Source organism: Saimiri boliviensis, chromosome 1 (assembly GCF_048565385.1).
Source record: "Saimiri boliviensis isolate mSaiBol1 chromosome 1, mSaiBol1.pri, whole genome shotgun sequence".
In the NCBI taxonomy this organism is placed as follows: domain Eukaryota; kingdom Metazoa; phylum Chordata; class Mammalia; order Primates; family Cebidae; genus Saimiri; species Saimiri boliviensis.
This window is the reverse complement of record NC_133449.1, coordinates 137807981-137831187: the sequence shown is the minus strand read 5'-3', so window position 1 is coordinate 137831187 and position 23207 is coordinate 137807981. Positions and strand designations below refer to the sequence as shown.

Below are 23207 nucleotides of genomic sequence, written 5' to 3'. Positions count from 1 at the left end.
GATGGGTACCTACTCTGTGCCTTGCCCTGTGCAGGCCCCTGCAGAGACGAAATGGGTAAGACACAGTGCCTGCATTGAGAGGGCTCTTAGTTCTCTGGAGGACACCAACAAGCAACTAATATGTGCTTGGAATGTGGAGTCTGCAGTGGCAGAACCAACGAAAGTAATTCATAGGAAAAAATGACTGATTCCTGTGCGGAGTGCGAGAATGAAAGTTAGCAGAGTTCTTAAAGTTAAATAGGAGTTTTCTGGGTAGCCGAGAAACATGGCACAAAAGCCCAGGAGAAAATGATACTTTAAGAGAGCTGCAAGTACTGGGTGTGGCCAAAGCCAGGGCCAGGTGGTGATAAGTCAAGCAGCCGGGATAAATTATGAGGGCCTTGGTTTTTCCTGTAATGTCAGTTTTCCAAAACACCTCTACTCTCCCTACTCCCACTTCCTACCAATTGAGTTTTTTGTTGTTTTCGTTATTTGCTGTTGCTGTTGTTTTTGAGATGGTGTCTCATTCCGTTACCAGGCTGGAGCGCGGTGGTGCGATCTTGGCTCACTGCGCCCACCACCTCCTGGGTTCAAGTGATTTTCCTGCCTCAGCTTTAAAGTAGCTAGGACTTCAGGCATGCACTACCACGCCCTGCTAAATTTTGTATTTTTAGTTGAGACGGGGTTTCACCATGTTGGCCAGGATGGTCTCCATCTTTTGACCTGGTGATCCACCCGCCTCACCCTTCCAAAGTGCTGGGGTTACACGTATGAGCTTCCATGCCCAGCCTGTTTTGTTTTTGAGATGGAGTTCCACTTGTGTTGCCCAGGCTGGAATGCAATGGTGTGATCTCAGCTCACGACAACCTCCACCTCCTGGATTCAAGTGATTCTCCTGCCTCAGTCTGCCAAGTAGCTAGAGTTACAGACATGCACCACCATGCCTGGCTAATTTCGTATTTTTAGTAGAGACAGGGTTTCTCCATGTTGGTCAGGCTGGTCTCAAACTCCCAACCTCAGGTGATCTGCCCACCTCAGCCTCCCTAAATGCTGGGATTAGAGGCATAAGCTACCATGCCTGGCCAATAATAGAGCTTAATTCATAACTCCTTGAATGGATAAATTGATGGATGAATGAATTCCAAGATGATACCAACCAGCAATTTTTCAGATTTTACCATGTAAATTTATATGCATAATATATATGTAAAATTAAGCAAGGAAATGTATTTTTTCCATGTTTCGGGTTTGACCAGCATGCTGCTCAGTGCTTTGTATTCATTATTTTATTATTTTATTTCTGCTCACAACTCTGAGATATAGAGTATTCTCATCAACTCATTTTGAGATTTAAAAACTCAGAACTTACTGAAATAAAGCCAGTTGCCCTAAGTCACATGCTTGGCAAAGATGGAGGTAGAATTCACACTCAAATGGGTCCTTATCAAAGCCTGTGTTTCAGGCCACAAAGATAGGTCAGGAAATGAGGAAGGAGACAGCAGGTATGGATTTACCCATCTGCTCATTGCTTCTGCCCACTCAACTATTTTGGGAGCATCAAAGTGACCTTGCTATAGGCTATCTTTTTCAATGGTATATAGGGTCATGTTGGCCTCTGAGGAGTCCGCTGGGCAGTGGGAGAACAAGGGTGAAGCTCCTGGGGCTGGTAGGGCGGTAAGAATGTACCAAGACGCCCCAGCTTAAAGAGGTGGGTCCATTACTTGCAGATCTCCAGAGCCCCAACAGAAGGTTGACCCTGGGAGACAGTGCTGGATTTAGCAAATACAAATTTTATCTGGCAAACCGTACTTCCCAGGAACCCCTGAGTTCTTCTACAGAAAGCTCTAAACCTTCCAGGGAATTAATTACACCAGTGAGGCAGAAAGCCTGGATTTGAGTTGATTAGGAGACACATCCAATCAGGAATGCATTAAGAACGGCAAATATTTTAAGCCTCAAGAGCAGCAGCTAAAAGGAGCCCTGTTCTCTAGAGCCCATCCCCATGATGAGAAAAAGCCTGTGTGTTCAGTGCCAGACGTGGACCCCCTTTCACAGGGCCAAACAGAGGCCACTCTACTCCCTGTCCCTGATATAAACTGCTCCCTGATATAAATTGATGTCATATTTGCATACAACTGTGCTCACTCATGTACCTCCCCTGCCACACGACCCCGCAGCATGCAGAAACAATTAAACTCAGAGGCCTGGGCTTGTGCGGGAGGACCAGAAGGAAGACCAACCTGCCTCCGCCTTCCTGTGCCAGAGACAGCAGGAGACAGGTGGTGGACCTTATTGGGCCACCCTACAGATCTTTATTGAGCATGTGCTATGTGCCAGCTGGCATGCTCGGTACCTGGAATGCAACGGCAAACAACATATTCACTGTCAACAAGGACCATCTATAAGAAATAGAGGCACTTAGCCATTCAGCAAACAAATACACACACACACACACACACACACACACACACACACACACACACTATACAGATAGTATGTATGTGTAAATAAGATATTGCCAGCCATTGTATCATGGGTTTTATATCTGTGGATTCAGCCAACCACAAGTCAAAAATGTTTTTAGAAAATAGATAGTTGCATCTGTACTAAACATGTACAGACTTTTCCCTTGTCATTATTCCCTAAACAATATAGTATAACTGCTTATATACATAACATTGACATTGTACTAAGTATTATAAGTAATTTAGAGATGATTTAAAGTATATAGGAAGATGTGCATAGGTAATATGCAAATATTACACCAGTTTATTTACTTTTTATTTTTTCTGAGATGGAGTCTTGCTCTGTCTTTCAGGATGGAGTGCAGAAGCACGATCTCAGCTCCCTGCATCCTCCACCTCTCAGTTTCAAACAATTCTCCCGCCTCGGCCTCTCAAGTAGCTGGGACTACAGACGCCCACCACCACACCTGGCTACTTTTTTGTATTTTTAGTAGAAATGAGATTTCACCATGTTTGTTAGGCTGGTCTCAAACTCCTGACCTCAGGTGATCTGGCCGCCTCAGTCTCCCAAAGTGCTCAGATTACAGGCGTAAGTCACTGTACCTGGGCTACCAGTTTATATCAGAGACTCAAACATCTGTAGATTTTGGTATCTGCAGAGGGCTTCTGGAACCAATCGCAAGAGGATACCCGGGATGGCTATATATATACACAAACATTTACACATATGTACACATGTGATAAATGTGTGTGTGTGTATGTGTGTGTGTGTGTGTGTGTGTGTATGAAAGGATCAAGATGCTATCATAAAGAATATGTATATAGGAATAGAGAATATTAGGTAGAGACCTACTGCACATTAAATCATCAAAGACATCTTCACTGAGGAAGGAGACAGCAGGTATGGGTCTACCTCTACCCATCTGCTCGTTGCTTCTGCCCACTCAACTATTTTGGGAGCATCAAAGTGACCTTGCTACAGGCTGTCTTTTTCAATGGTATATAGGGTCATGTTGGCCTCTGAGAAGCCAACTGGGCAGTGGGAGGGCAGGGGTGAAGCTCATGGGCCTGGCAGGGTGGTGAGGATGCATCACATTTAAGCAGAGACAAGGAGGCACTTATGTGAAAAGCAGGAACAAAGCACTCTGCTAGGCTTTGGGAAATTGCAAACATCTCAGGCAGGACTTGCCATCGAGATTAAGCCGTTAGAAGAGGATTTTCTGCCTAGTCACAGAGTTTGCTTGCTGAGATCTAGCCTGCTGGCCACTGAGCTGTGTAGCAGATGCAGCCATATACCCGTCCCTGAGGTGGACGCTGACAGTTCCTGTTCACACAGGCAGATGCCTGCAGCTCTGCCTGAGTTTGTTTCCTGGTTTGCGGTTTGGCCCGTGCTCAGGCAGGTTGCAGCAGCCCTGAGTGAATGCCGCAGGAGCATCCCGCAGCACGTGCGGGATAAGAGCCGGGGGCTGCATTCCTGAGCTTGCTCCCCCTCCATGGGAAAGTTAGGAGGTGGGTTCTTTATCACCTCTCAGAGAGGCCCCGCTAGAACAGAGCTTTGTTGTTCACAGGGAAAGCCATGTCGGCTTTCCTCCCTTCTCTGCCTCACCACCGTCCTGACCCCTTCATCTGACTTCCTGAGACCCGTCCCAACTAAACTACATGCACCCACATTTTTATCCCAGGGTGCACTTGTGAGGAAATTCAAACCCTCTGAACAAGTCTTTCGTGATCATCCAAGATGAACACAAACACCTCTCCTCATCATCCCCTTCCCCAGTCATTTTCTCTCCAGCCAGGGCTGTCCGCTCATCCTCTCCCTATAATTCTGCACTGTCCAACCTTCCAACAACCCGAGAGTCATGCTAGCTCCCCTTGTTCCTCTGCCGGGCAAGTTTCTAGGCATCCTTTAAATGTCACTTCCTCTTGCAAGCCCCTTCCGATCTCCTGCCTCTATGCCCTCTACATAGTCTTTCTAATATTACCCTCACTAGATTCAACTATCTATGCTTCCATCCATCCATCCATTTATCCCTCCCTCTGTCCACCCACCCACCCATCCATCCATCCATCCATCCATCCATCCAGCAACTACATATTAACTGCCTCTATATGCCAGACACTAATATGTACAGTTATCCTGGGTCTTCCTGTGCTAGAGGGGTCTTCTTGAAATCAGAGTGGGCCTCAGCATCTCTGTGCTTCCACCACATAGCACAGGCTCTGGAATGGAGTGGGTGTTTGGCAAGCATTGGATCAAGTTAAATGGATGAACTTTACCTATCCTATGTAATGATAATGAGGTTCTTAATTACACAGGGGGAGGATACATTAGTATGTAGAATAAATGAGTACATAATCATCAAAATGTGAGCTACATGTAGACACAATTTTATGACTTAAAACAACTTGTAAGTCATTAAACCAGTAACTGTGTTTAATTTCCCAACGCTGAAGCAGAGACAGCCCCCAGCAGGTTCCACTTGATCCCTCCGTGAACCACAATGACAGAGATTCTTGCTTTGCTGCCCCAAATCTTTTCTTTAGAATTTTACTGGCCCCTTTGACCTCACGATTTCATACTGGTAAGGCTGCCATATGCTAATAAAATACAGGGTGCAACCCTCAGGACTGGCAATATCTTCTAAAGAGATAACCAGAGAGTTAGTAAAACAAGCCAGCCAGTCTCTATGCAAACACCAAGCATCAGCAGTTCCTCCGACAACACCCTACATACAAAGTATACAGCCATAGATAAGATGGACTTAGACTCTGTGTTCTGAAACTTACAAAGATCTTTATACAAAAATGTTCCCTGCAATACAGTTTATAATAGTATAACACCACAATTTCTTCTAAGATAGTTGGTTAAAATGAATTACAGCATATCTTATAGAATATTCCACAGCCATTCAAAACGGTGCTGACATTCAAAATTTGTCATGACCTACAACAATGCTCACAATGTAAGCTTAGAAAGAAAAAGATAATCAGGGTACATTGTGGTGTATTCAGTGTGATTCCAATTCTGTGTATACGAAAATATTGATGATACATATTAGAAAACTACTGTAACAGAACAAGTCAAATTATTTAGAATGTTTTTCTCTGAGTTATGGCGTTATAGTTGGCATTTTTGTAGTTTTCTGTATTTTCCAAATTTTATTCTTTACAATAGCATACACATGTTGCTTTCATAATAATACTTTTTAAAAAGAGCTTAGTAGAGGTCCGAGTAGGTCCTTCTGCAAAATGCGACATTTCATTCTCTGATGTTTAAGTGTATCAAGAGAACTTATTAGTATGTGTTCAGAACTTTTGCTGCTCTTGGAGAAGTAATGGCTTTCAGTCATGCCAAGAGCTTTTTAGGAATGACAAAGCAGGAAAACAACAACAGCAACAACAGACTCTTAAACTGTGCCTGATGTGACTTTACTTCTTTTGTTGATTGTGACCTGCAACCACTCAATAGCAAACAAAGCAGTGAGTGCATAGGAGGAGGAAGCAAGACAGAAAACAAACCAGTCACCTCTCCCTCCGTCTCCCTGTGCTTCTGATGTATAAACCTGTGGTGGCCCTCATCCTGTGCTAGCTGTACACTTCAAAAACTTTGGCAAAGTGGACCACTATGTGTGTGTGTGTGTATATATATATATATATATTTTATTGCATTTTAGGTTTTGGGGTACATGTGAAGAACATGCAAGATTGTTGCATAGGTACACACGGGGCAGTGTGATTTGCTACCTTCTTCCCCATCACCTATGTCTGGCATTTCTCCCCATGCTATCTCTCCCCAAGTCTCCACCCCCCCGTCCCTCCCCTATTTCCCCCCAACAGACCCCAGTGTGTAGTGCTCCCCTCCCTGTGTCCATGTGTTCTCATTGTTCAACACCCGCCTATGAGTGAAAACATGCGGTGTTTGATTTTCTGTTCTTGTGGACCACTATATTTTATCCCATGTGTACATTTCATTTTTGGTACAACTGAATATGCATGTCTTGCCTGTCCATCAGAGTGTGGACATGACAGAGCTCAAAGAAGCAGTGTAATGTGCGATACCACTTGCTGTGAGTAAAAGTAAAAAGGTAAATTGAGGCTGTTGACTGAGGAAGATCACCCGTTTCCTGGACCACGTAAGAAATTCGTCTTGTTCACACACATTAAAAGAGCCAGGTCAGACCACTCAGAAGTTCTAAAGTCAAGGGGAAAACTAAGTGTCAATGATAATAAGTGTCATTGTAGAGACTGGTAGATGTTGTTATGCTGTGGTTGTGAATGGCAATGTAATCTCACCTACATTTTAGGTGTTATTTGAATTTTTTTTTTTTTGAGACAAAGGTTCGCTTTTGTTGCCCAGGCTAGAGTGCAATGGCACAATCTCAGCTCACTGCAACCTCTGCATCCCAGGTTCAAGTGATATTCCTGCCTCAGCCTCCTGAGTAGCTGATATTACAGGCATGCACCACCACGCCCAGCCAATTTTGTATTTTTAGTAGACATGGGGTTTCTCCATGTTGGTCAGGCTGGTCTTGAACTCTCGACCTCAGGTGATCTGCCCACCTTGGCCTCTCAAAGTGCTTGGATTACAGGCATAAGCCACTGTGCTCTGACATTATTTGAATTTATTTTTATTTTTATTTTTTGTTTTTTGAGAGGGAGTCTTGCTCTGTCACTCAGGCTGGAGTGCAATGGCGCAATTTCAGCTCACTGCAACCTCCGTCTCTCGGGTTCAAGTGATTCTCCTGCCTTAGCCTCCCAAGTAGCTGTGATTACAGGCGCCCACCACTATGCCCGGCTAATTTTTTGTCATTTTTTAGTAAAGATGGGATTTCATCGTGTTAGCCAGGATGGTCTCGATCTCCCGACCTCATGATCCGCCCACCTCGGCCTCCCAAAGTGCTGGGATTACAGGCGTGAGCTACCGCACCCGGCCCCATTATTTGAAATTTTTATCACTCAAGTGTGCTACCCAAAATTGTGTTATACAAAAGTAGGCTGTGAACAAAGAAATATCAAGAACTGCTGATGTCCAAGTGGAAGGAGATGGTTCTGCTGTGCCACATTTAAGAGGGTTATCACTTGGCAGGCCACTGCCTTTTGGATGGAGTGGCATTTGCCCAAGAGAAGAGTTGAAGAGATTAAACATGCTCAGAGTGGAAAACAGAAGATCTACGATGCAGGAGCCATGTGGAAATATTAACAGGGTAATAAGAAGGGATATGAGACATACAAGCCTACAGTTTTGTGTGCCCTGCCTCCTAAGAGCAAAATTTACAGGAAGGCTATGGATAACATATTATAAATAAGACCTTCTAACAATTAGGGGTGCCTCAAAATAGAACGGGCTGACTAGAGAGGCAATTAGTGCTCCATTTCCACCTCATTCGTTTTCATCCTGGAAACATTACAGGAGGAAGCTGAGTCAGGAAGCTCCTCCCGCACCAGGTGGGAGGTTGGAGTGGATGACTCCAAGGACATTTTGGGTCCTAAGAGTCTCCGGAGCTGTGTATTTAATGCTCCTCATGTTGCCTCCATCTTGGACCCCCATGTGGGACCACACCTGCTCCATGATCTTGTTGGAGAGACAGGTAAGGAGCTGAAATGCTTACCATTAATATTAGCTGGTACCAGGCAGGGTGTTAAGTCCTTACTAGGGTCATCTCCTTCACTCCTTTTTTGTTGTTGTTAGTTTCCACAACAACAATGTTCTGTATTTTCTTTTATAAAATTCTTTTTATTATACTTTAAGTTCTGGGGTCTATGTACAGAATGTGCAGATTTGTTACATAGGTATACACGTGCCACGGTGGTTTGCTGCATTCATCACCTTATCATCTACATTAGGTATTTCTCCTTTATTTATTTATTTATTTATTTATTTATTTATTTATTTTTGGAGACAGAGTCTCCCTCTGTCACCAGGCTAGAGTGCAGTGGCACAGTCTTGGCTCACTGAAACCTCTGAGTCCCTGGTTCAAACGATTCTCCTGCCTCAGCCTCCCGAGTAGCTGGGATTATAGGCATGCACAACAACGCCCAGGTAATTTTTGTATTTTTAGTAGAGATGGGGTTTCACCATGTTGGCCAGGATGGTCTTGATCTCCTGACCTCGTGATCCACTCACCTCAGCCTCCCAAAGTGCTAGGATTATAGGTGTGAGCCACCATGCCTAGCCCAGATATTTTTCCTAATGATATCCCTTCCCTAGCCCTCCGACCCCCAGCTATCCCTCCCCTAGACCCCTACCTCCCGACAGGCCCCGGTGTGTGATGTTCCCCTCCTTGTGTCCATGAATTCTATTGTTCAACACCCACTTATGAGTGAGAACATGCAATGTTTGGTTTTCTGTTCTTGTGTCAGTTTGCTGAGAATGATGGTTTTGTGGAGAAATAGGAATGCTTTTATACTGTTGGTGGGAGTGTAAATTAATTCAACCATTGTGGAAGACAGTGCGGTGATTCCTCAAGGATCTAGAACTATAAATCCCATTTGACCCAGCAATCCCATTACTGAGTATATAGCCAAAGGATTATAAATCGTTCTATTATAAAGACACATGCACACATATGTTTACTGTGCCACTGTTCACAATAGCAAAGACTTGGAACCAACTCAAATGCCCATCAATGATAGACTGGATAAAGAAAATGTGGCACATAGACAACATGGAATACTATGCAGCCATAAAAATGGTTAAGTTAATGTCCTTCACTCCTTATCCCCACCTTTAGGGGGCACCATTACTATGCACAGAGGCAAAAACTAAAGTTCCGAATGCTTATGTGATTTGCTCAATGCCAGCTGTCTGGTAAATGTAATCCGGGGTACTTCCGCAGGTGGTCTGCCTCTAGAATATGCCACCTAGTGTTTCTGGAACCTACCCAGCATAGTGCGTCGCAAAAGGCAGGTGCACAGTCCATGGCACTTAGGTATATGGCACATAAATGTCCACTGAATAAGAAACAAGTGTTTAACATTTGTGAGACAGAGAGGATACCATGAAAGAAACAGGGTGTTGCATTACTAAGATGTCAAAGGAGGGGAAAATGTAAAGAGATCATCATTCATTCATCCATTAATTCACTCATCTCCATGTTTTTATGAACAAATTCTATGTTCCTGGCTGCATATCAGGGGCTCTAGATAAGAAGTGACTGAAGACAGCATTGGTCCTGGTGCTGCCACTCTTTGAGCAAGGGAGATGGCTTGGTAAACAACATTAAGAGTGAAATACTTTTGCTACATTCACAAAGAAAGCCAGTTAACTTCGAAAGTTTGCCATTGATAGGTAACAGCAGGACAAAGAGCTTTGAAAAGGGTCTTGACCTACAAAGAAAGAAAGCAGTTGGGAGAATGGGAAGGTAGCAAAGGTGAACTGAATAGAACTAAACATCCCAGCAGGAATTTCTATCTGGAGATCTGGCCACTGCATGTCAGTTCCCCACAAGACTGGTAGTTAAAATGTACTCTGATCTGGAAGCCTCCGATGTCACCTTCCAGCTGTGATGGGTCCTGTTCCGCCCTGGATCAGAACCTCAGCCACAGGATGTGAAGTCACAGAAAGAGTCCCGATGTCTGATCTCTGAGGACTGGCAGGAGCGGAGGAATGATTTCAGCGTTTGAGTCATTCATGTTCAGGGCAGGTGTTTTGAAATGGAATTGTTGATCACATCAGAAGGTGCTGAAACCAAGGTCAGGCTCCTGCCTGTTGAGAGACTTTGTTAATGAGGTGGCTTCGGCAAACACGGATGCCCGAGCCAGGCAGGAAGGCACACTGCTGAGCTGTGAAAACGATCATCCCAAGTAAGTGCATTTACTCTCTGGCAGGCACTGTTGCATGCTTGTTTACAAATCCCTGTGTCTAGGGTACAGGCATTGTAGGAGACGGGTAAAGACAGGAGTAGGGGACATGAGCGTACATTTCCTAAGCCCCCACTTCGTGTTTGATTCTGTACAAGGCTCTAGGTACATTTGTCTATTGCACAGTCATCATGATAACCTGGTGAGGTAGGTAATATCATCCCAACTTTATAGCTAAGGCTGTCAATTCAGAAAAACAAGCTCAGATTCCCTAAGTACTTAGAAGCAGATCCAAGATCGGAATCCAAGTCCCACTGTTGCTGCCCCTTTGCCCTTCTCTCCTGGCCACCCTAATATTTTCCTTGACTTAATCTTAGGATGATTCTATGACCCAGTTTGCCTAAGACACAGTTTGTGCCTGTTGATTAAAGAGAATTAATATAGCATCCCTTTTCATTCTCAAAAAGAGTCCCAATGTAGATAATAAATTATATGGTCACCCTACACAATAGTAGTTTGAGTCATTTGGGTTTTGTTGTTGTTATTGTTGTTTTTTTTTTTTTTTGGTTGAAAGAGATGCATTTATCAAAACCACAACTTCAAACTATGGGTACAAATCATAATTTGGCTGGAAATGAGAATCCGGCATCCTACTATGCAAATACAATCATCCAGGAAATTTATCCAAATGCACTGCATGAAAGGCAGCCAGCCTGGAAGTGACTCTAACACTCCTACACTCCTCGATTTAGAGCCCTGTGAAGGGGACTTTGCCATCTGGTGGACTGGACTGCTCCATGGTTGCTGGAGTCCAACTCTGAAGCAATGTGTCAGTCTGTGGGCTATGGGTTGTCCTGTGGCCAGGCATCGGGTCCGTCACTTGGAAAATATTGGTAATGACAGACACAAGCCTTGCTATGGTCTCTGCAAGGGTTGATTAGCAGAGTTACCATGCGCAGTTGGGCAGGCTGTACACTGCACAAAAACACCAAACCATGAGGCAAGCCAGAGATCTCTACCTGGAAAGATACTAGCCTGTCTTTCTAATTCACACAAAACTGTGGTAGGGTAGAGCAGGGTCGGCAATAGTTACAGATTAAACCTTTCCAACCATGCCCTGCCTCTGACAATCAGAAATATCAGAGGGCCTGGAAAAACACAAGCTACTTAACCTGGAATTAGTAGACTGAAGATCATAACACAGAATGGTACAGTCTTTAGAGCAGGAAGAGCAGAGCTAGCCAGGCATGGTGGCTCATGCCTATAATCCCAGTGCTTTGGGAAGCTGAGGTGAAAGGATTGCTTGAGGCCAGGAGCTCAAGACCAGCCTGGACAATGAAGTGAGATCATGTCTCTGAAATAGATATATATACATATATATATATATATATATATATATATATATATATATATATATTTCCCAGACATGATGGCAAGTGCCTGTAGTCACAGCTATTTGAGAGGCTGAGGTGGGAGGACTGCAGGAGCCCAGGAGTTTGAGGTTGCTGTGAGCTATGATCATGCCACTGCACATCAGGCTGGCAACAGAGTGAAAACCTGAATTAGAGAGAGAGAGAGAGAGAGAGAGAGAGAGAGAGAGAGAGAACAAGGCCCTAAAGTCTACCGAGCATCCAAGCACATCTGCTGTGCCTGGCAGTCCATTAAACCTCTTTCCACTACAAATTACCCAGCCTCAGGTATGTCTTTATTAGCAGCATGAGAACAGACGGATACAGGGAGCTTACATCCTAATGGGAGATACGAAAGAAATTTTTAAAGAAGAGAGAGACAGAGAAGAGAAGGGAGGAGAAGAAAGGGAGGACGGGGAGGGCAAAAAACGAGAAGAGAAGCAAACAGGAGAGGAGAATTAGGGTTCCGAGTAAAGGATGGTTGGGTCATGATGTGAGTGAGTCTGGAGCAAAACAGAAAGAGATTAACTCTTCCGGGAAGAAGAGTTAATTAACTCTGGAAGGCTTCCTAGAAGAAGTGGTCTTGGAGGATAAAGGGGATGAAACCAACTTATTAGCACCTGCTCTGGGCCATCCCTGGGTGAACACATCTCATGTGCTACCTACATTGACCCACACCTGGCCTTGTGGAGTAGCCATTATCATCCTTGATCTGAAGAGGAGGAATCTGAGGCTCAGCTAAGGCTCCACTTGCCCAAGATCACCCACGTAGTGCGAGTCCAGGACTGACTCCGGTGTGACAGCCAGGAGCTTTGCCTCGCTGTGTAGCTTCTGCATCATTGCATTTTTCTGTTTCATTGCCTTGGAGGTCAGAAACAAAGCACAAAAAACTTGGGCTTAGCGATCAGGAAGCTTGCATTGAAACCTCACCACTTCCAGTTGCTAGGGCTTAGACTTTCTGAGCCTCGGTTTCCAATGATGCTGGCAAGATGACCCTGAGTAAGTTCCCTTGCTCTTTCTGAGCCTTCCTTCCGGACGGCAATATGATGTTGGGTGGATAGAATGAGATGTGTGTAACGTGCCCAACACCGTGCTTGACCAAGAGTAACTTAGCATGAAGAGGTGGTTGGTTCCCTTTCCTTCTCTCCATTTAGCCTACAAACCCACAACTGTCCTGTAGCATAGGGCAGTGGTTAAGATTGTGGAAGCCGGAGCCAGACTACGTGGATTCATATCTTCTCCCTGCTATTGCTGTGTGAATTTAGGCTGTTACCTAATTTCTCTGTGAAGATGAACTAGTACCTACCTCATAAAGATTGTGATGAGGGTCGAATTAGCTACTATTTTTAGAGCATGTTGAGCCCTGTCTGCCACACAGTAAGCTCTGTGCCGCTGGAGTTTAATGAATCAACCTATATGCTTCACTATTTTGTCTTACTTGCTTCATAATCCAGTACCTCAGCAGTGAGCTCAGAGCAGTCTAAGTAGAGGAGAAGGTTTAAATTGTCAGCTTTGCAGTCAGTTGCTGGAGCAAAGCTGTGATAGGCTAGGAAAACCCCGTGCACCATGGCTGACCATCAAGAGCCTCAGACCCTGCTAATGGGGATTCGGGTTTATTTTCTCTTCCTGCTTCTGCTATTCACAGAAGACTATGTTGGTCACGCCCTGATCTACAGGATCGTGCACAGTGAATCCATGGACTATGGGTCAGCCTCAACTAGGAAAAGAGGAAGTGGATTGTTACAATGCCATAATTGAGCAAATTAGAAGAAGGATGACTTTCTAGAGCAGTGGATCTCAGCGCTGTCAGCACGGTATAATTCTCTAGGGAATGTATAATTTATACGAATAGTCAGGCCCCATCCAGGTTTGAAATAAAAATATATATAGATATATCTGATTGTCAGATATTCTAAGCATCATAGGGCCCGTCTCATCTAAATTACAGAGAATGTGCCCGTAAGGATGATTGATGTCAGTGGTTCTCAGCTTGAACTGCATCAGAATCCCCTAGAGGGCCTGTTTAAACTCAGGCTGCAGGGCCCCACCCTGGGAGTTTCTGATTCCATAGGTCCCGGTTGGAGCCTGGGAATCTGCATTACAGCAAGTCCCTAGGTGATGTTGAGGCCTGTGGCCCTGGCACCACACACTAAGAAGCACGGATCCACACGATAAAAGAGAAAAAAAAAAAAAAAAAACACCAACCACCAAGTCTTCCCAAAGAATCCGTCTACTTCTTTTGGGGATTAAAAACATTGTCCATACTTATATTTTAAGCAATTGAAGAATACCTGTCGCATTCTTTTCAATTTTTCTTCCCCCCTCTTATCTGAGCTGTGCACCCCTGTAACTTCTTGCTGTTGAAATTCTCAGCACCTGTGTGTCACAGCGCATGTCACGTGTAGGTCAACAGCTTTGCAGTGACAAAGAAAAAGGAAAACTAACTGATGATTGAAGCATTGTAGGTGAGAACATAGAATAGTCTTTGCTGCCTTCGGTGGCAGGTCACATGTATCAGCCCACATAGTGGGATTTGAATTTCCTCTTAGAACAGTTGAGTCACTCACTTATTGAGCAGACAAAGGACAGCGTGATCTGAAAAAAGTGTTTCTGACCCTGTGTCTAAACCTCAGTGTGGGAGTTTGTATTGTCATAAGAAAAACGTAAGTACTGCTCATGCATCCAATGTACTTGATGTTGTGATAATTTTCAGTTATTTTTGCTCATCTAAGTACCTCTATGTGTCGATGGAGATGCAAAAGTAATGACAACTTTTTGGACAGAGAAAATCGTACCTCACCGTCTCCTCCAGCCCTTCTCTCCAAACATTCATAAGCTCATTCTGCTAATTCACTTCCGTCCTCTGACCACATTAATGATCTGTGGTTTTCATGAGCTGTTTAACAGTGGCTTTTAGAAGAGATGCACAAAATTCTGTTTCTAAGATGATCTTGAAAATGGTCACGTTAGTAATAGAAAGTTCCATTTGCATCAAATTTGGGATAGGGACTCAACTTTCATACTTTTTGGGAGATTTATCCAAATAGACTGTTTTTGGCCCAGCCACATAACTGGTCAATGTGATCAGGAAATCTTAGAACTGAAGAGAGCATGGAATCATTAAGCCCAAGTTCCCACTTTAAAAATGTGAAACCAAGGCGCAGAAAAGTGAACTTGCCCCTAGTCACACAACCCATTTGAGAAACTTGACCCCAGATGAGCCCTTTCCTTTCCCTTATCTATCTCCCGCTGACATGCCAGCACACTCCACAATGCACGCCCCTCATTGTCTGCATATGTGCAGAAACACAGTGCACCAACGTGGTCTTTTGCTAGTGGTTCCATGGAATTGCTGTTCTTATTCTCATGGTTTAGATGTATAATTGCACTTTTAATGGTTTATTTATTTCAGGAGTATCTGTCATCTTCATTACAATGCAAGTTCCAAGACAGGGACCATATATAAGAATAACCTGTTTATATTTCCGGCACCTCTGATAATGTTTGATCCAGTAGAGACACTCATTAAATAGCACTGTGGTGATGGAATGAATGACTCAATAAAGTAACACAGAGAGGCTGAGATTCAAAGGATATAAGGAATAAACTGGGAGAAAAGACAGGAAAGAGGAAGAACTGAGTGTTTTTCCCTGTGGTCATGGTAGAGTTCTGGACTATGTGGAGAAACAAGGCTGGAGGAGTAGACAGTATTTATATTATAGAGATTTTCCCAAGCCATCTGTTCTCTCTCTCCCTACTTACTAGAGTTTCTGATACTAAATCCTGAATCTTAGTGCACTGGTAGGATTATCTATCCTAAATTCCCACTTAGTGGGTGAACAGAATTTGAACTGCACTCCATCCCAATCCCAAAAGTGTTACAGCTAAAAACTGCTACTTATTCAATACTTAATATGTACCAGGCAGTGTAGTAAGCCTTTAAAGAGATGGATTCGCTTCTCTCTAATCATTCACCTACTGTGCTCAGCTTTGCTTTAAACTGCCAATCTGACAGTCAGGGTCATATTTCAGGGACCCAAATCAGCTCCCTTGTTACCACAGTCCCTGTATTTCCTGCTGCTTCTGCTCTACTTAAGGAGACTCTAGCAGTTCTGCAATAAGGATTGAGTTGATTAACATCTGGTTGAAAATCTCTTTGCCCATATGAACCTGAGACAAAGCCATCCAAAGAGTAATTGATGGCAGAGACCCATGGTTCTCTCTAAGATGGCAACTCGAGTGCTTAGCTGCACAGATAAGATTAATAGCAGAGTGGCCTTAGAGTCAGGGATACCCAGATTTGACTCCCATCTTTATCATTTACAAGCCAGGTAACCTTGGCCAACTTTCTTTTTCTCTCTGAATCTCCATGTTTAGGTATGAAAAGAAGACAAAAATATTCCACGAAAGGTGGTTTAAGGATTTAATGAAGCACTTTAGTACAGTATCTGCCCCATGGTGGGACAAAAGCAGCTGCAGCTGCTGTTAATGCTGTATTGTTAGCCACAGGGAAGAGAAGGGCAGGCGTGGTGCAGAATTCTTACGGTCAAAAGAAGGAAGGAAAGTCCATTAAAAATAAGTGCATGCAAATCATCATTTACTGCAGTGACTGGGAGAATGGATTGTCTTGTTCATTTTACGTTCTGGGTCTGGAGGTAAATTGCAAAGTCCTTTTTATTGAAAGTTCATTCTGTCTTCCACAAATGTTTATTGAGTCCATGCTATTTGCTAGGCACGTAGGAGAAACGAGGATAAATGAGCTGCCGATCCTGCACTCACCAATACTGATTTTCTATAAATGTGAGGGAAGACACTTTTCTGCTTAAACACAGAATACCGAGCATTATTTACCTTAAAATTTGTTGAAGATGTTATAAGGGCCTCTCAGTGCCTAAGACAGGTGATGGAGAATGGAAAGGCTGCAAGTAGATATGTGATGAATTTGTTTTCTATCCATTAATATTTATATTATGGTATAAATTATTACATATTATATATAAGACTTATACAGCATTTTAATTGTTATTAATAATTCAATTTCTATACTACTTATTAAATAGGTAGTATGTGTTAATTATGTGTATATATATAAGATTAATTATACATATACACGTCATGGCTATATATATTAATTGTACATTAGACTTTGAACCTCTGGGACTGTGAGAAAAGAAACTTCTGATGTTTAAGCCACTGAGTCTGTAGGACTTTGTTACGGCAGACCTAGGAAACTGACTCAGGGAGTAACTCATTCAGAGATGGCCACAAGTTAGGTTTTGGATCAGTTGAGTGTGATGCGTTGCTTTGGGGACAGCCAGGTGGAGACAAATGCCAAAACGATAGAGATGCAAGTCCAGGACTTGGTGGGCCACTTGGGACCGGAGATTAAGACACGCCAATCATTTTGGACACTCTGGCATCCATAGCACAGTGCAAGCAGTGAAGAATAGAAAGTTGAAAAGTAGCTGAATGAATAAATGTCCTATTTGCCTAAGGACAGAGGGCAGAAAGGACTATAGGGATACTGGAATGAATTCTAATTTCCCATCCCGGTACTAGGAAGGTTAGCTCAAGCCCTGTCCATATGGAGCTGTAACTATGACATGTCTGAAGCCAGCAAATTTTAGAGAATTGCTGCATTGGTTGCTGATATTTACACTCACTAGAAAAGAGAGTCCTCTCTTTGTTTTATAAAACGTGGGAGGCAGGAGAATTAAACAAATGTCAAAGCTATTCTTAGGACAGAGAACTATAGCCTGTCCAGAGTCAGGTTCACGCCCATATTCTGAAATGTTGACCTCCAAGGGAGTGTGCCAGCAGCACGTCTATTTTAGGTAGCAACTTCGAAGACTGCTTAGCTTAAAATGTCAAAATAAGTAGACAGCATAACACAATAGAAAATGAAATAACTGGAAACCAGGAGATCTTACTTCGAATCCCAGATTTGCCTCGAAAAAGTGGGTAACCTTCACCTTTCTGAATGTCTTCTCCTTCAACTATTGAGCAGTTACGGGGAGGAGGGTAATTGGATAATCTTCTAACCCTGACATTCTATGATTCTCAAAATGTTGCCTTTAATTGCAACTGGTGATAAGATACCATTTCCATAAATTGACCTGCCAAGCTGATTTAGTCCGGTAGCATGAAGACATGAAAATAAGATGATAGACAGAAATTATCATCACAGATGACTCTGGTAGAATACTTTCCCTCCTTAAAATGGCAGATGGAACACCAGAAAGAGACAACGCCTGGCTTTAGAATGCATCTTCATTACCAGAAAATTAGGTTTTACTGGAAAATGTCTGAATACACCTGACCACAATATTTTGTCCAATGACTTTAATTTTGACCATATTGAAAAAGGATACGGAAAAATAAACCTACTCCTAACTGCATTTGTGATTTCCCCTGCACCATTTAATATTTAAAACTTGCGTTGACCTTTTCTTTATATGACGGGACATCTCGGCAACGGATATAATAAGCTCCTAAAGGGAAAAGGTGATTAGGATGTATTGAGTATCAAAGTCACATTTTCTGCCAGGTCCTTGACCTGTGTTACATACCTTATTTAACATCTCTCTGTAGAAGATGCTGTCAGCCACACCCTATCTTTTCTGTACTTAACATGCTAAAGGTTGCTAAGCGGGAGCACGCTTGACCAGAGCAAGCCAGACAGGCACAAGAATTAAAAAATACTCCAGCTTCCTTAACCATGGTTGGGATAACTCAGAGGCGTATTCTGCACTCACTCACAGGATTCCTTAGGGGAATTGAGCTCCAGTTATACATGGTAGATATGGCCTTGATAACACATCTTTTATACTGTCTTAATACCATGTTATTTCCTGAGATCACTGTCCAGGCAAAATACCTACTTTCAAATCCTTATCTCAGGTTTGGCTTCTGGGGGACCTGAACTAAGACATCTGCCAGAGCCCTGTGGAGTAGGTGGCATTGCTGCCATGGGCAGCTCAGTGTGGTTAGATAACTGTTGTTAAGTCTTGGTGCTTGCATTCGTCTGATAGCCATTGCCTTTCCCCTATGCCAGTGATTCTCAACCACAGGAGATTTTGTCCTTCCACCCAGGGGACATTTTGCAATGTCTGGACACATCTGTGGTTGTCACAACTGGGAAGATGCTACTGGCATGTAGTAGGTAGAGGTCAGGAGTGCTAAATGTCTGACAATGAATAGTACAGTCTCCTGCAACAAAGACTAATCCAACCTTAAAAATGCTGGCCAGTCACGGTGGCTCACGCCTATAATCCTAGTACTTTGGGAGGCTGAGGTGGGTGAACTGCCTGAGCTCAGGAGTTTGAGAACAGCCTGGGCCACACGGTGAAACCCCATCTCTACTAAAAATATAAAAAGTAGCTGGGCATGGCAGCATGCACGTGTAGTCCCAGCTACTCTGGAGGCTGAGGTAAGAGAATCACTAGAACCGGGGAGGCAGAGGTTGCAGTGAGCCAAGATCACACCATTGCACTCCAGCCTGGGCAACAGAGCGAGACTCCGTCTCAAAAAAAATGGCAATAGTGCCATTGGAGGAATGCTGCTCTACACCCAGCAAGACTGGCTATGATATGGTGGCTCCTATGTGTGACGTTATCTATTGTCTTTTCCTTCCAGGGCCAAGCTGTGGCTCAGCTGTGTTCCACTGTCCCCAATGTGACTGTTTTTGGAACAGCCTCTACTTTCAAGCATGAAGCAATCAAAGACTCTGTGACCCACCTCTTTGACAGAAATGCAGACTATGTGCAAGAAGTTAAAAGGTAAGATGCTTGCTTTTGAAAAAGCACCAGGCTGGCCCTTGCTCTGCTCTCACAGAGCAGTAGCACTTATTTAAAGAGGGATCATCATCATCATCATATATAGCAAAAGTATATTGGGGGCTTAGGATTACTAGCTTTGTGCCAAATACTTCACATGTATTAGTTCATTTAATCCTCTTAGCAACCCCACCATTATCACCAAGGGACAAATCGGCTAAGTAACTTGCAAAGCTAATTATTTAGACCTATTAAAGTTACGCTAGCTCCTATTTGACCATCTTAACACGTAGAAGCTTATTTCTCCTTCATTCACATGACAGCTTAAGGTGGATATTTGGTGCATGATCTTCTGTAAGAACATTCAGAGACTCAAGCTCTTTTCATCTTACGGTTCCACTATTGTCTTGGGTCTTAAGGTCCTTTGCTTCTAGCCAGAAAATGGGGAGAGAGCTCCAAAGGGTCATGAATCGGAGGTTTTCTGAGCCAGTCCCGGAAAGAACACATACCCTGCTCATATTCTGGCACTACTGCTCAGGTCATGGGCTACCCCTTACTGAAAGCAAACTGAGAAACCTTGTCAATGCATGCACCCGGAGATACCTGGCACTGGCAGTAAAGGGTGGAGCCTGGAGTCAAGCCAGGCATTTCAAGTTTGGAGCCCATGATTTTCCTGTACAGACAGCACCTCTCCAAAGAGTGAAGCCTGAGCCAAAATTACCCATAGGAAGAAAGGGGCGAGAAGGGGGCTGCTCTGGGAAGGGAAAGCCATGTGCGTGCATACTGAGGAATGGAAGTGCCTCTGAGTCTGGGAGAAATACAGCAAGGCTTACTGGGGTACAAGTCCAGGGATGTCTTGTTCTGTCATCTAATTGTAGATATTGGCAAAGGGACACCTGGGGGAAAGAGAAGGAGGGGCATGAGGTGAAGCTGGGCAAGGAGACAGGTGTCAGCTGCACATAAGACCACATGCGCCAATCTAGGAAATGTGGACTGGACTCCAACCTGGGTGAGACCAGGAGCCACTGCAGGACCAAAGTGGGGCTATGATTGATTTCCGTTTTGAACAGTCGCTGGTGGTGTGGAGAGGATGGACGGGAGGAGGGAGGCTGGGGCTGCAAGATCATTTGCTGGCTGTTGCAATCACCTGGGAGCATTATGGTTTATAACCTGTGATTCTGAAGTTATTGATCACGGCTGTGTGTGTCAACACACGGAATCAGATGGAAACCCAGCTGTCACCATGGTTTCAGATGATTTGTGTGTCTCACTCTGGCTATTGCTCTGGGCTCCACGCTTGTTCTCAGGGTCCATGCCACTCACGGCTCCTGAGAGGATTCAGATTTGGGCCGGAGCCATTGTTTTGGCATTCTCATTTTCCAACACAAAATTGTTATATACAAAAGTATTAGGTTGTCCAGATAGTATCATAATAAAGAAACAAGGCTGGGCACAGTGGCTCATGCCTGTAATCTCAGCACTTTGGAAGGCTAAGGAGGGCATATCACTTGAGCCCAGGAGTTTGAGACCAGCCTGGCCAACATGGTGATGCCCCATCTTTACCCACAACCCCGAAAGATACAAAGGTTAGCTGAGCATGGTGGTGCATGCCTATAATCTCAGCTACTCAGGAGGCTGAGGTGGGTGGATAACTTGAGCCTGGGAGGCAGAGGTTAGAATGAGCTCAGATCATGCCACTGCACTCCAGCATGGGTGACAGCAAGAGCCTTTCTCAAAAAGGAAACCATTTTCTTCAAATCACGGATGAAGGTGGGAAAACTGAAGGACAGGTGGATGGGAGAGCTGGTTATTTGCGATGACAGTTCTAGAACCAATTTGGTGAAACTTGGGAAGTTTCTTTAAAAAGAGGGGGTTCTGACGGTCTGAGTTTTCAGATTCATTTTTAAATTTTGAATGCAGGGCACTGCATATAATTTAAGGATGTCCCCATAGTTCCATCAGTATGTGAAAGGAAAGCTTAAAGCTAGATGTTAGGAGCTGACCCTCTGTTTCTCAGATGTCTACAGGCTGCAGGCCAACTCTGAAGACATCCAGTTGCCAGTTCCACAGCCTGAGAACTACCCTCAGGTAGTTCTTCCTCTTTAACTCGAGTCTCTTAAACTGTGGTCTGGAAAATGAACTATCACTGTCCCTTCAGTAATTTTTTCTTTGTCTCCCTTATGTAGTATTTTTGCAAGCATTCTTTCGTGTATTCACATATATAATTGCTTAATACACCTGTGCTTTGTGTCTGTGATGGCCTGGAGACTGTGCCAGGGCAAAAGATCCAGCAGTGCCACCTTGAGAGTCACTGTCCTCGTGAATCAGAGTCTTAACAGGGGAGAGAAGGGACCAAAAAAAAAAAAAAAGCCATCATCCTCAGCAAATTCACACAGGAACAGAAAAACAAACACCGCATGTTCTCACTCATAAGTGGGAGTTGGCAATGAGAACACATGGACACAGGGAGGGAACAATACATACCAGGGCCAGTTGGGGGGTGTGGGGCAAGGGGAGCGAACTTAGAGGATGGGTCAATAGGTGCAGCAAACCACCATGGCACACGTACACACATGTAACAAACTTGCATGTTCTGCACATGTATCCTGGAACTTAAAGTAAAATAAAATTTTTTTAAAAAAAGAAGTTACTTAAAAAAAAAACAAAACGATAAAGAGAAGTAACTGATTCACATTTTTGACATGTGCCCTGGTACCGAAATGCAAGGTGCTAGTGAACGCTTACTGATGGAGAAATCAGAAACCTTGTCAATCACAGAGTGGGATTTTGGCTGAGAGCTGAGGGGTGAGAAGCTGGTCAAAGGAAGGGCATTTCTGACCAGCAGGGGATGCCATGGGCTAGGGTCCTGGGTCAGGAAAAGTTTGAACTTAAGAACCTGAAAGGAGGCCAGTCCAGCTGGCAGAACATAGGGAGTGGGAAGAGAAGGGAGATGGTCTCTCTTCTGAAAAAGGAATAGCCCATAACTAGGGAACTCTTGCCTGCCCCATTTCCTCAGCATCCACCCCATCCTCTCAGCTTCCCACTGCCCTACGTCTACTCTCTCGGCCCCTGAATCACCGATTTCTGCTGATGTCAGAGGAGCAAAAGGCCTTTGAGACCCCCCTCACCCTCACCTTCCTACAAATGTGACTTTCCGCAGTTCATTGTTTTTTTGTTGTTGTTGTTGTTGTTTAGTTGTTTTTTTTTTTTTGTTTGTTTGTTTGTTTGTTTTTTGAGACAGAGTTTCACTTGTCACCCAGGCTGGCGTGCAGTGATGCGATCTTGGCTCACTGCAATCTTCACCTCCCGGGTTCAAGCGATTCTTCTGCCTCAGGCTCCCAAGCAGCTGGGATTACACGCAATTGCTACCACACCCAGCTAATTTTTGTATTTTTGGTAAAGACAGAGTTTCAAGGTGTTGGCCAGGCTAGTCTCGAACTCCTGACCTCAGAAGATCCACCTGCCTCGACCTCCCAAACTACTGGGATTACAGCATGAACCACTACACCCAGCCTCATTGTGTTTTTTAGTAGAGACCTTGCAATTACACTCAAAATGCCCAGTAAGTTAGAAATATGTTGACATGACCCCCCCATCCCAGCAGACCTACCCTCAGGAAATAAGAAGAGCAAAGCTATAGGTATGAGGCTGCCTGCTGCAGAGCCAAGCCCTGCTTCTGCTTCATTCTAAGTGCTCAGCACATATTGACAGAATGAATTATAGCATTGTCTGCAATGGTGAAAATTCAGAACGAGCCTCCACAATCAACAGAAGGGAAA

General features: G+C 44.0%; 1 protein-coding gene across 1 annotated transcript in view; it reads left to right on the top strand.

The window, feature by feature from the left end:
• The window catches only part of VAT1L (vesicle amine transport 1 like), a 178018-nt gene that overhangs the window by 48568 nt on the left and 106243 nt on the right, over positions 1-23207 (top strand). Inside the window, exon 4 of the mRNA XM_003938073.3 lies at positions 19289-19431. Within this exon, the coding sequence (XP_003938122.1) occupies positions 19289-19431 (143 nt within the window). The remainder of the gene's footprint in view (positions 1-19288; positions 19432-23207) is intronic.